The 13,362-nt window shown below is 46.0% G+C and overlaps 1 protein-coding gene across 1 annotated transcript in view; it reads left to right on the top strand.

The window, feature by feature from the left end:
- Positions 1-204: 204 nt before the first annotated feature.
- LOC311124411 (unconventional myosin-XV-like) overlaps positions 205-13,362 on the top strand; it is a gene marked incomplete at both ends in the record, with an annotated part of 38,757 nt that continues 25,599 nt past the window's right edge. The window contains 6 exons of the mRNA XM_084198568.1: positions 205-410; positions 535-641; positions 3,522-3,588; positions 9,556-9,628; positions 9,814-9,887; positions 10,612-10,694. Of these exons, the coding sequence (XP_084054694.1) occupies positions 205-410; positions 535-641; positions 3,522-3,588; positions 9,556-9,628; positions 9,814-9,887; positions 10,612-10,694 (610 nt within the window). The remainder of the gene's footprint in view (positions 411-534; positions 642-3,521; positions 3,589-9,555; positions 9,629-9,813; positions 9,888-10,611; positions 10,695-13,362) is intronic.

Raw genomic sequence — 13,362 nt, 5'->3', positions numbered from 1 at the left:
TTCCTTCACCTCCTCTCTCTCTCTTCTTCCTTCACCTCATCTCTCTCTCTCTCCTCTTCCTTCACCTCATCTCTCTCTCTCCTCTTCCTTCACCTCATCTCTCTCTGTCCTCGTCCTTCACCTCATCTCTCTCTCTCCTCTTCCTTCACCTCATCTCTCTGTCTTCTCTGTGTGTGTGTCTTCCCCTGTCTGTTGTTCTACCAGGTTGGAAGTTTGGAGCGGTGTGTGGTCGTCCAGGGGCGTTCCCGTCAGATTGTGTCCGTCCCGTCGCTGCTCCTGATTTCCTGTCCCTCCCGGCCGACCGCAGGGCGGCGCTTAAAGGAGGAGCAGGGCGTGTTGCCGTGACATCAGCTATGGCTGTGGCCGTGGCGTCCAGCGCGGCCGCTCACGAGATAGACCCCACTCTGGAGGTACACACACACACACAGACACAGACACACACACACACACACACATACAGACACACACACACACACACACACACTGTACTACTGTACACACTCTCTCTCTCTCTAAGCTGTTGTTGTGGTTTAGGAGGGGTTTGATGAGTTTCTAGAGATGGACGAGAGCGTTCTCCGGGACACGCAGTACGACATGGTGGAGTTCGCCAAGAAATACTACAGACAACCAGCTGCCAAGGGGTAAACACACACACACACACACACACACACACATCAAACAAAAACATCACACACACACATCACACACACACACCACACACACACACCACACACATCACACGTACACATATCACACACACACATCAAACACACACACCACACACACAGAGCAACACACACACCACACGCACATCACACACACACACACACACATCAAACACACACATCACACATCAAACACACACATCACACATCAAACACACACATCACACATCAAACACACACATCACACATCAAACACACACATCACACATATCACACACCACACACATCACACACCACACACACACACCACACACACCACTCACACCACACACCACCACTCACACCACACACCACCACTCTCACACCTTCCACTGTGTCCCCCAGTAGTGTGTGTTTACCCGTGGTTCCTCCCCATAGTGTACCACTGTCCCCCCCAGTAGTGTGTATTTACCCGTGGTTCCTCCCCATAGTGTACCACTGTCCCCCCCAGTAGTGTGTATTTACCCGTGGTTCCTCCCCATAGTGTACCACTGTGTCCCCCAGTAGTGTGTATTTACCCGTGGTTCCTCCCCATAGTGTACCACTGTGTCCCCCCAGTAGTGTGTATTTACCCGTGGTTCCTCCCCATAGTGTACCACTGTCCCCCCCAGTAGTGTGTATTTACCCGTGGTTCCTCCCCATAGTGTTCCACTGTCCCCCCCAGTAGTGTGTATTTACCCGTGGTTCCTCCCCATAGTGTACCACTGTGTCCCCCAGTAGTGTGTATTTACCCGTGGTTCCTCCCCATAGTGTACCACTGTGTCCCCCAGTAGTGTGTGTTTACCCGTGGTTCCTCCCCATAGTGTACCACTGTGTCCCCCAGTAGTGTGTATTTACCCGTGGTTCCTCCCCATAGTGTACCACTGTGTCCCCCAGTAGTGTGTATTTACCCGTGGTTCCTCCCCAAAGTGTACCACTGTGTCCCCCAGTAGTGTGTATTTACCTGTGGTTCCTCCCCATAGTGTTCCACTGTGTCCCCCAGTAGTGTGTATTTACCCGTGGTTCCTCCCCATAGTGTACCACTGTGTCCCCCAGTAGTGTGTATTTACCCGTGGTTCCTCCCCATAGTGTACCACTGTCCCCCCCAGTAGTGTGTATTTACCCGCGGTTCCTCCCCATAGTGTTCCACTGTCCCCCCCAGTAGTGTGTATTTACCCGTGGTTCCTCCCCATAGTGTTCCACTGTGTCCCCCAGTAGTGTGTATTTACCCGTGGTTCCTCCCCATAGTGTACCACTGTCCCCCCCAGTAGTGTGTATTTACCCGTGGTTCCTCCCCATAGTGTTCCACTGTGTCCCCCAGTAGTGTGTATTTACCCGTGGTTCCTCCCCATAGTGTACCACTGTCCCCCCCAGTAGTGTGTATTTACCCGTGGTTCCTCCCCATAGTGTACCACTGTGTCCCCCAGTAGTGTGTATTTACCCGTGGTTCCTCCCCATAGTGTACCACTGTGTCCCCCAGTAGTGTGTATTTACCCGTGGTTCCTCCCCATAGTGTACCACTGTGTCCCCCAGTAGTGTGTATTTACCCGTGGTTCCTCCCCATAGTGTACCACTGTGTCCCCCAGTAGTGTGTATTTACCCGTGGTTCCTCCCCATAGTGTACCACTGTGTCCCCCAGTAGTGTGTATTTACCCGTGGTTCCTCCCTATAGTGTACCACTGTCCCCCCCAGTAGTGTGTATTTACCCGTGGTTCCTCCCCATAGTGTACCACTGTCCCCCCCAGTAGTGTGTATTTACCCGTGGTTCCTCCCCATAGTGTACCACTGTCCCCCCCAGTAGTGTGTATTTACCCGTGGTTCCTCCCCATAGTGTACCACTGTCCCCCCCAGTAGTGTGTATTTACCCGTGGTTCCTCCCCATAGTGTACCACTGTGTCCCCCAGTAGTGTGTATTTACCCGTGGTTCCTCCCCATAGTGTACCACTGTGTCCCCCAGTAGTGTGTGTTTACCCGTGGTTCCTCCCCATAGTGTTCCACTGTCCCCCCCAGTAGTGTGTATTTACCCGTGGTTCCTCCCCATAGTGTACCACTGTGTCCCCCAGTAGTGTGTATTTACCCGTGGTTCCTCCCCATAGTGTTCCACTGTCCCCCCCAGTAGTGTGTATTTACCCGTGGTTCCTCCCCATAGTGTACCACTGTGTCCCCCAGTAGTGTGTATTTACCTGTGGTTCCTCCCCATAGTGTACCACTGTGTCCCCCAGTAGTGTGTATTTACCCGTGGTTCCTCCCCATAGTGTTCCACTGTGTCCCCCAGTAGTGTGTATTTACCCGTGGTTCCTCCCCATAGTGTACCACTGTGTCCCCCAGTAGTGTGTATTTACCCGTGGTTCCTCCCCATAGTGTACCACTGTGTCCCCCAGTAGTGTGTATTTACCCGTGGTTCCTCCCCACAGTGTACCACTGTGTCCCCCAGTAGTGTGTATTTACCCGTGGTTCCTCCCCATAGTGTACCACTGTGTCCCCCAGTAGTGTGTATTTACCCGTGGTTCCTCCCCATAGTGTACCACTGTGTCCCCCAGTAGTGTGTATTTACCCGTGGTTCCTCCCCATAGTGTTCCACTGTGTCCCCCAGTAGTGTGTATTTACCCGTGGTTCCTCCCCATAGTGTACCACTGTGTCCCCCAGTAGTGTGTATTTACCCGTGGTTCCTCCCCATAGTGTACCACTGTGTCCCCCAGTAGTGTGTATTTACCCGTGGTTCCTCCCCATAGTGTACCACTGTGTCCCCCAGTAGTGTGTATTTACCCGTGGTTCCTCCCCATAGTGTACCACTGTGTCCCTCAGTAGTGTGTATTTACCCGTGGTTCCTCCCCATAGTGCCTCTGTGAAGTCCAAGAAGCCCAAAGACACCAGAGATCCCTTTGAAATGGTCAGGTTCTCCAAGGTAACACATTATAACACATTATAAAACATTATAACACATTACAACACATCAAGTTCTCCATGGTAACACATTATAAAACATTATAACACATTACAACACATCAAGTTCTCCATGGTAACACATTATAACACATTATAACACATTACAACACATAAAGTTCTCCATGGTAACACATTATAACACATTATAACACATTACAACACATCAAGTTCTCCATGGTAACACATTATAACACATTATAACACATTACAACACATAAAGTTCTCCATGGTAACACATTATAACACATTATAACACATTACAACACATCAAGTTCTCCATGGTAACACATTATAACACATTATAACACATTATAACACATTACAACACATCAAGTTCTCCATGGTAACACATTATAACACATTATAAAACATTACAACACATTACAACACATAAAGTTCTCCATGGTAACACATTATAACACATTATAAAACATGATAACACATTATATCTCATCATGTTCTCCATGGTAACATATTATAACACATTATAACACATTATAAAACATTATAAAACATTACAACACATCAAGTTCTCCATGGTGACACATTATAACACATTATAAAACATTATAACACATTACAACACATCAATTTCTCCATGGTAACACATTATAACACATTATAAAACATTGTAACACATTACAACACATCAAGTTCTCCATGGTAACACATTATAACACATCATAACACATCACGTTCTCCATGGTGACCAGATAACACTCTTATCTAGAGATGTATATGACTTTAGATGTTGTAGCACATTATAACACATTATAACACATTATAACACATTATAACACATTATAGCACATTATAGCACATTATAACACATTATAACACATTATAACACATTATAACACATTATAGCACATTATAACACATTATAGCACATTATAGCACATTATAACACATCATAACACATCACGTTCTCCATGGTGACCAGATAACACTCTTATCTAGAGATGTATATGACTTTAGATGTTGTAACACTTTATAGCACATTATAACACATTATAGCACATTATAACACATTATAGCACATTATAACACATTATAGCACATTATAGCACATTATAGCACATTATAACACATTATAGCACATTATAGCACATTATAGCACATTATAACACATTATAACACATTATAGCACATTATAGCACATTATAACACATTATAACACATTATAGCACATTATAACACATTATAGCACATTATAACACATTATAGCACATTACAACACATTATAACACATTATAACACATTATAGCACATTATAGCACATTATAACACATTATAACACATTATAGCACATTACAACACATTATAGCACATTATAGCACATTACAACACATTAAAACACATTATAACACATTACAACACATTATAGCACATTATAGCACATTATAACACATTATAGCACATTATAGCACATTATAACACATTAATTAATCTCTGATAGTGTTCCATTATATCTCTCCCTCCCCCAGTCTCCACTGTCTGAATCTCTGATAGTGTTCCATTATATCTCTCCCCCAGTCTCCACTGTCTGAATCGCTGATAGTGTTCCATTATATCTCTCTCCCCCAGTCTCCACTGTCTGAATCTCTGATAGTGTTCCATTATATCTCTCCCTCCCCCAGTCTCCACTGTCTGAATCTCTGATAGTGTTCCATTATATCTCTCCCCCAGTCTCCACTGTCTGAATCGCTGATAGTGTTCCATTATATCTCTCTCCCCCAGTCTCCACTGTCTGAATCTCTGATAGTGTTCCATTATATCTCTCTCTCCCCCAGTCTCCACTGTCTGAATCTCTGATAGTGTTCCATTATATCTCTCTCCCCCAGTCTCCACTGTCTGAATCTCTGATAGTGTTCCATTATATCTCTCCCTCCCCCAGTCTCCACTGTCTGAATCTCTGATAGTGTTCCATTATATCTCTCTCCCCCAGTCTCCACTGTCTGAATCTCTGATAGTGTTCCATTATATCTCTCTCCCCCCCAGTCTCCACTGTCTGAATCTCTGATAGTGTTCCATTATATCTCTCTCCCCCAGTCTCCACTGTCTGAATCTCTGATAGTGTTCCATTATATCTCTCCCTCCCCCAGTCTCCACTGTCTGAATCTCTGATAGTGTTCCATTATATCTCTCTCCCCGTCTCCACTGTCTGAATCTCTGATAGTGTTCCATTATATCTCTCCCCCAGTCTCCACTGTCTGAATCTCTGATAGTGTTCCATTATATCTCTCCCTCCCCCAGTCTCCACTGTCTGAATCTCTGATAGTGTTCCATTATATCTCTCTCCCCCAGTCTCCACTGTCTGAATCTCTGATAGTGTTCCATTATATCTCTCTCCCCCAGTCTCCACTGTCTGAATCTCTGATAGTGTTCCATTATATCTCTCTCCCCCAGTCTCCACTGTCTGAATCTCTGATAGTGTTCCATTATATCTCTCTCCCCCAGTCTCCACTGTCTGAATCTCTGATAGTGTTCCATTATATCTCTCCCCCAGTCTCCACTGTCTGAATCTCTGATAGTGTTCCATTATATCTCTCTCTCCCAGTCTCCACTGTCTGAATCTCTGATAGTGTTCCATTATATCTCTCCCCCAGTCTCCACTGTCTGAATCTCTGATAGTGTTCCATTATATCTCTCTCTCCCCCAGTCTCCACTGTCTGAATCTCTGATAGTGTTCCATTATATCTCTCTCTCCCCCAGTCTCCACTGTCTGAATCTCTGATAGTGTTCCATTATATCTCTCTCCCCCAGTCTCCACTGTCTGAATCTCTGATAGTGTTCCATTATATCTCTCCCTCCCAGTCTCCACTGTCTGAATCTCTCATAGTGTTCCATTATATCTCTGCCTCCCCCAGTCTCCACTGTCTGAATATCTGATAGTGTTCCATTATATCTCTCTCCCCCAGTCTCCACTGTCTGAATCTCTGATAGTGTTCCATTATCTCTGTCTCTCCCCCAGTCTCCACTGTCTGAATCTCTGATAGTGTTCCATTATATCTCTCTCCCTCCCCCAGTCTCCACTGTCTGAATCTCTGATAGTGTTCCATTATCTCTGTCTGTCCCCCAGTCTCCACTGTCTGAATCTCTGATAGTGTTCCATTATATCGCTCTCTCCCCCAGTCTCCACTGTCTGAATCTCTGATAGTGTTCCATTATATCTCTCTCCCAGTCTCCACTGTCTGAATCTCTGATAGTGTTCCATTATATCTCTCCCCCAGTCTCCACTGTCTGAATCTCTGATAGTGTTCCATTATATCTCCCTCTCCCCCAGTCTCCACTGTCTGAATCTCTGATAGTGTTCCATTATATCTCTCTCCCCCAGTCTCCACTGTCTGAATCTCTGATAGTGTTCCATTATATCTCTCTCTCCCCCAGTCTCCACTGTCTGAATCTCTGATAGTGTTCCATTATATCTCCCTCCCCCAGTCTCCACTGTCTGAATCTCTGATAGTGTTCCATTATCTCTGTCTCTCTCCCCCAGTCTCCACTGTCTGAATCTCTGATAGTGTTCCATTATATCTCTGCCTCCCCCAGTCTCCACTGTCTGAATCTCTGATAGTGTTTCATTATATCTCTCTCTCCCCCAGTCTCCACTGTCTGAATCGCTGATAGTGTTCCATTATCTCTCTCTCCCCCAGTCTCCACTGTCTGAATCTCTGATAGTGTTCCATTATATCTCTCTCCCCCAGTCTCCACTGTCTGAATCTCTGATAGTGTTCCATTATCTCTCTCTCCCCCAGTCTCCACTGTCTGAATCTCTGATAGTGTTCCATTATCTCTGTCTCTCTCCCCCAGTCTCCACTGTCTGAATCTCTGATAGTGTTCCATTATATCTCTCTCCCCCAGTCTCCACTGTCTGAATCTCTGATAGTGTTCCATTATATCTCTCTCCCCCAGTCTCCACTGTCTGAATCTCTGATAGTGTTCCATTATATCTCTCTCCCCCAGTCTCCACTGTCTGAATCTCTGATATTGTTCCATTATATCTCTCTCCCCCAGTCTCCACTGTCTGAATCTCTGATAGTGTTCCATTATATCTCTCCCCCAGTCTCCACTGTCTGAATCTCTGATAGTGTTCCATTATATCTCTCTCTCCCAGTCTCCACTGTCTGAATCTCTGATAGTGTTCCATTATATCTCTCCCCCAGTCTCCACTGTCTGAATCTCTGATAGTGTTCCATTATATCTCTCTCTCCCCCAGTCTCCACTGTCTGAATCTCTGATAGTGTTCCATTATATCTCTCTCTCCCCCAGTCTCCACTGTCTGAATCTCTGATAGTGTTCCATTATATCTCCCTCCCCCAGTCTCCACTGTCTGAATCTCTGATAGTGTTCCATTATATCTCTCTCCCCCAGTCTCCACTGTCTGAATCTCTGATAGTGTTCCATTATATCTCTCTCCCCCAGTCTCCACTGTCTGAATCTCTGATAGTGTTCCATTATATCTCTCTCCCCCAGTCTCCACTGTCTGAATCTCTGATAGTGTTCCATTATATCTCTCTCCCCCAGTCTCCACTGTCTGAATCTCTGATAGTGTTCCATTATATCTCTCCCCCAGTCTCCACTGTCTTTATCTCTGATAGTGTTCCATTATATCTCTCTCTCCCAGTCTCCACTGTCTGAATCTCTGATAGTGTTCCATTATATCTCTCCCCCAGTCTCCACTGTCTGAATCTCTGATAGTGTTCCATTATATCTCTCTCTCCCCCAGTCTCCACTGTCTGAATCTCTGATAGTGTTCCATTATATCTCTCTCTCCCCCAGTCTCCACTGTCTGAATCTCTGATAGTGTTCCATTATATCTCTCTCCCCCAGTCTCCACTGTCTGAATCTCTGATAGTGTTCCATTATATCTCTCCCTCCCAGTCTCCACTGTCTGAATCTCTCATAGTGTTCCATTATATCTCTGCCTCCCCCAGTCTCCACTGTCTGAATATCTGATAGTGTTCCATTATATCTCTCTCCCCCAGTCTCCACTGTCTGAATCTCTGATAGTGTTCCATTATATCTCTCTCTACCCCAGTCTCCACTGTCTGAATCTCTGATAGTGTTCCATTATATCTCTCTCTCCCCCAGTCTCCACTGTCTGAATCTCTGATAGTGTTCCATTATCTCTGTCTCTCTCCCCCAGTCTCCACTGTCTGAATCTCTGATAGTGTTCCATTATATCTCTCCCCCAGTCTCCACTGTCTGAATCTCTGATAGTGTTCCATTATATCTCTCTCTCCCCAGTCTCCACTGTCTGAATCTCTGATAGTGTTCCATTATATCTCTCCCCCAGTCTCCACTGTCTGAATCTCTGATAGTGTTCCATTATATCTCTCTCTCTCCCCCAGTCTCCACTGTCTGAATCTCTGATAGAGTTCCATTATATATCTCTCTCACCCAGTCTCCACTGTCTGAATCTCTGATAGTGTTCCATTATATCTCTCTCTCCCCCAGTCTCCACTGTCTGAATCTCTGATAGTGTTCCATTATATCTCTCTCCCCCAGTCTCCACTGTCTGAATCTCTGATAGTGTTCCATTATATCTCTCTCTCCCCCAGTCTCCACTGTCTGAATCTCTGATAGTGTTCCATTATATCTCTCTCCCCCAGTCTCCACTGTCTGAATCTCTGATAGTGTTCCATTATATCTCTCCCCCAGTCTCCACTGTCTGAATCTCTGATAGTGTTCCATTATATCTCTCTCTCCCCCAGTCTCCACTGTCTGAATCTCTGATAGTGTTCCATTATATCTCTGCCTCCCCCAGTCTCCACTGTCTGAATCTCTGATAGTGTTCCATTATATCTCTCTCTCCCCCAGTCTCCACTGTCTGAATCTCTGATAGTGTTCCATTATATCTCTCTCTCCCCCAGTCTCCACTGTCTGAATCTCTGATAGTGTTCCATTATATCTCTCTCTCCCCCAGTCTCCACTGTCTGAATCTCTGATAGATTTCACTGATCCTGCTATGAACAGAGTGGCTACAGACATCTTCCTATGTAAGTTATATGTCACACTATGTCATTCTATGTCATGCTATGTCATGCTATGTCATGCTATGTCATTTTATGCCTTTGTCACGCTCCGTTATGTTAAGTCATGGTATATCATGTCCTGCTATGTCCTGCTATGTCATGGTATGTCCTGCTATGTCATGGTATGTCCTGCTATGTCATGTTCATAGCGGTGATGCGTTTTATGGGAGACCACCCCCTGAAGGGACTGACAGAACAGGAAGTAGTCAAGACCTTCCTCAAGGTAACACCCACACCATTACCAGTTGGTGGTTAGTGTTATGTTTCTGACAACACCCACACCATTACCAGTTGGTGGTTAGTGTTATGTTTCTGGTAACACCCACACCATTACCAGTTGGTGGTTAGTGTTATGTTTCTGGTAACACCCACACCATTACCAGTTGGTGGTTAGTGTTGTGTTTCTGGTAACACCCACACCATTACCAGTTGGTGGTTAGTGTTGTGTTTCTGGTAACACCCACACCATTACCAGTTGGTGGTTAGTGTTATGTTTCTGGTAACACCCACACCATTACCAGTTGGTGGTTAGTGTTATGTTTCTGGTAACACCCACACCATTACCAGTTGGTGGTTAGTGTTATGTTTCTGGTAACACCCACACCATTACCAGTTGGTGGTTAGTGTTGTGTTTCTGGTAACACCCACACCATTACCAGTTGGTGGTTAGTGTTGTGTTTCTGGTAACACCCACACCATTACCAGTTGGTGGTTAGTGTTATGTTTCTGGTAACACCCACACCATTACCAGTTGGTGGTTAGTGTTGTGTTTCTGGTAACACCCACACCATTACCAGTTGGTGGTTAGTGTTATGTTTCTGGTAACACCCACACCATTACCAGTTGGTGGTTAGTGTTATGTTTCTGGTAACACCCACACCATTACCAGTTGGTGGTTAGTGTTATGTTTCTGACAGCTGTGTGATGTGTGTGTTCTCCCTCTCTAGCTGATTGGAGAGTTTGGTCTGATGAAGGATGAAGCTTACTGTCAACTCCTCAAACAGATTACAGGAAACACCAGCTCTAAACCGTAAGACCCTAACTCTAACCCCTGGACTCTAACCCCTGACCCTACTGTCAACTCCTCAAACAGATTACAGGAAACACCAGCTCTAAACCGTAAGACCCTAACTCTAACCCCTGGCCTCTAACCCCTGACCCTACTGTCAACTCCTCAAACAGATTACAGGAAACACCAGCTCTAAACCGTAAGACCCTAACTCTAACCCCTGACCCTACTGTCAACTCCTCAAACAGATTACAGGAAACACCAGCTCTAAACCGTAAGACCCTAACTCTAACCCCTGGCCTCTAACCCCTGACCCTACTGTCAACTCCTCAAACAGATTACAGGAAACACCAGCTCTAAACCGTAAGACCCTAACTCTAACCCCTGGTCTATAACCCCTGACCCTACTGTCAACTCCTCAAACAGATTACAGGAAACACCAGCTCTAAACCGTAAGACCCTAACTCTAACCCCTGGTCTATAACCCCTGACCCTACTGTCAACTCCTCAAACAGATTACAGGAAACACCAGCTCTAAACCGTAAGACCCTAACTCTAACCCCTGGTCTCTGACCCCTGACCCTACTGTCAACTCCTCAAACAGATTACAGGAAACACCAGCTCTAAACCGTAAGACCCTAACTCTAACCCCTGACCTCTAACCCCTGACCCTACTGTCAACTCCTCAAACAGATTACAGGAAACACCAGCTCTAAACCGTAAGACCCTAACTCTAACCCCTGGTCCCTAACCCCTGGCCTCTAACCCCTGACCCTACTGTCAACTCCTCAAACAGATTACAGGAAACACCAGCTCTAAACCGTAAGACCCTAACTCTAACCCCTGACCCTACTGTCAACTCCTCAAACAGATTACAGGAAACACCAGCTCTAAACCGTAAGACCCTAACTCTAACCCCTGGCCTCTAACCCCTGACCCTACTGTCAACTCCTCAAACAGATTACAGGAAACACCAGCTCTAAACCGTAAGACCCTAACTCTAACCCCTGGACTCTAACCCCTGACCCTACTGTCAACTCCTCAAACAGATTACAGGAAACACCAGCTCTAAACCGTAAGACCCTAACTCTAACCCCTGGACTCTAACCCCTGACCCTACTGTCAACTCCTCAAACAGATTACAGGAAACACCAGCTCTAAACCGTAAGACCCTAACTCTAACCCCTGGTCTATAACCCCTGACCCTACTGTCAACTCCTCAAACAGATTACAGGAAACACCAGCTCTAAACCGTAAGACCCTAACTCTAACCCCTGGTCTCTGACCCCTGACCCTACTGTCAACTCCTCAAACAGATTACAGGAAACACCAGCTCTAAACCGTAAGACCCTAACTCTAACCCCTGGTCTCTGACCCCTGACCCTACTGTCAACTCCTCAAACAGATTACAGGAAACACCAGCTCTAAACCGTAAGACCCTAACTCTAACCCCTGACCTCTAACCCCTGACCCTACTGTCAACTCCTCAAACAGATTACAGGAAACACCAGCTCTAAACCGTAAGACCCTAACTCTAACCCCTGGACTCTAACCCCTGACCCTACTGTCAACTCCTCAAACAGATTACAGGAAACACCAGCTCTAAACCGTAAGACCCTAACTCTAACCCCTGGACTCTAACCCCTGACCCTACTGTCAACTCCTCAAACAGATTACAGGAAACACCAGCTCTAAACCGTAAGACCCTAACTCTAACCCCTGGCCTCTGACCCCTAACCCTACTGTCAACTCCTCAAACAGATTACAGGAAACACCAGCTCTAAACCGTAAGACCCTAACTCTAACCCCTGGCCTCTAACCCCTGACCCTACTGTCAACTCCTCAAACAGATTACAGGAAACACCAGCTCTAAACCGTAAGACCCTAACTCTAACCCCTGGCCTCTAACCCCTGACCCTACTGTCAACTCCTCAAACAGATTACAGGAAACACCAGCTCTAAACCGTAAGACCCTAACTCTAACCCCTGGCCTCTAACCCCTGACCCTACTGTCAACTCCTCAAACAGATTACAGGAAACACCAGCTCTAAACCGTAAGACCCTAACTCTAACCCCTGGTCTATAACCCCTGACCCTACTGTCAACTCCTCAAACAGATTACAGGAAACACCAGCTCTAAACCGTAAGACCCTAACTCTAACCCCTGGTCTATAACCCCTGACCCTACTGTCAACTCCTCAAACAGATTACAGGAAACACCAGCTCTAAACCGTAAGACCCTAACTCTAACCCCTGGCCTCTAACCCCTGACCCTACTGTCAACTCCTCAAACAGATTACAGGAAACACCAGCTCTAAACCGTAAGACCCTAACTCTAACCCCTGGTCTATAACCCCTGACCCTACTGTCAACTCCTCAAACAGATTACAGGAAACACCAGCTCTAAACCGTAAGACCCTAACTCTAACCCCTGGTCTATAACCCCTGACCCTACTGTCAACTCCTCAAACAGATTACAGGAAACACCAGCTCTAAACCGTAAGACCCTAACTCTAACCCCTGGCCTCTAACCCCTGACCCTACTGTCAACTCCTCAAACAGATTACAGGAAACACCAGCTCTAAACCGTAAGACCCTAACTCTAACCCCTGGCCTCTAACCCCTGACCCTACTGTCAACTCCTCAAACAGATTACAGGAAACACCAGCTCTAAACCGTAAGACCCTAA

This window comes from Coregonus lavaretus (genome assembly GCF_964263955.1).
Source record: "Coregonus lavaretus genome assembly, contig: HAP1_SCAFFOLD_1975, whole genome shotgun sequence".
Lineage (NCBI taxonomy): Eukaryota > Metazoa > Chordata > Actinopteri > Salmoniformes > Salmonidae > Coregonus > Coregonus lavaretus.
The sequence above is the reverse complement of the archived record's forward strand: the minus strand, read 5'-3'. Positions and strand labels throughout refer to the sequence as shown.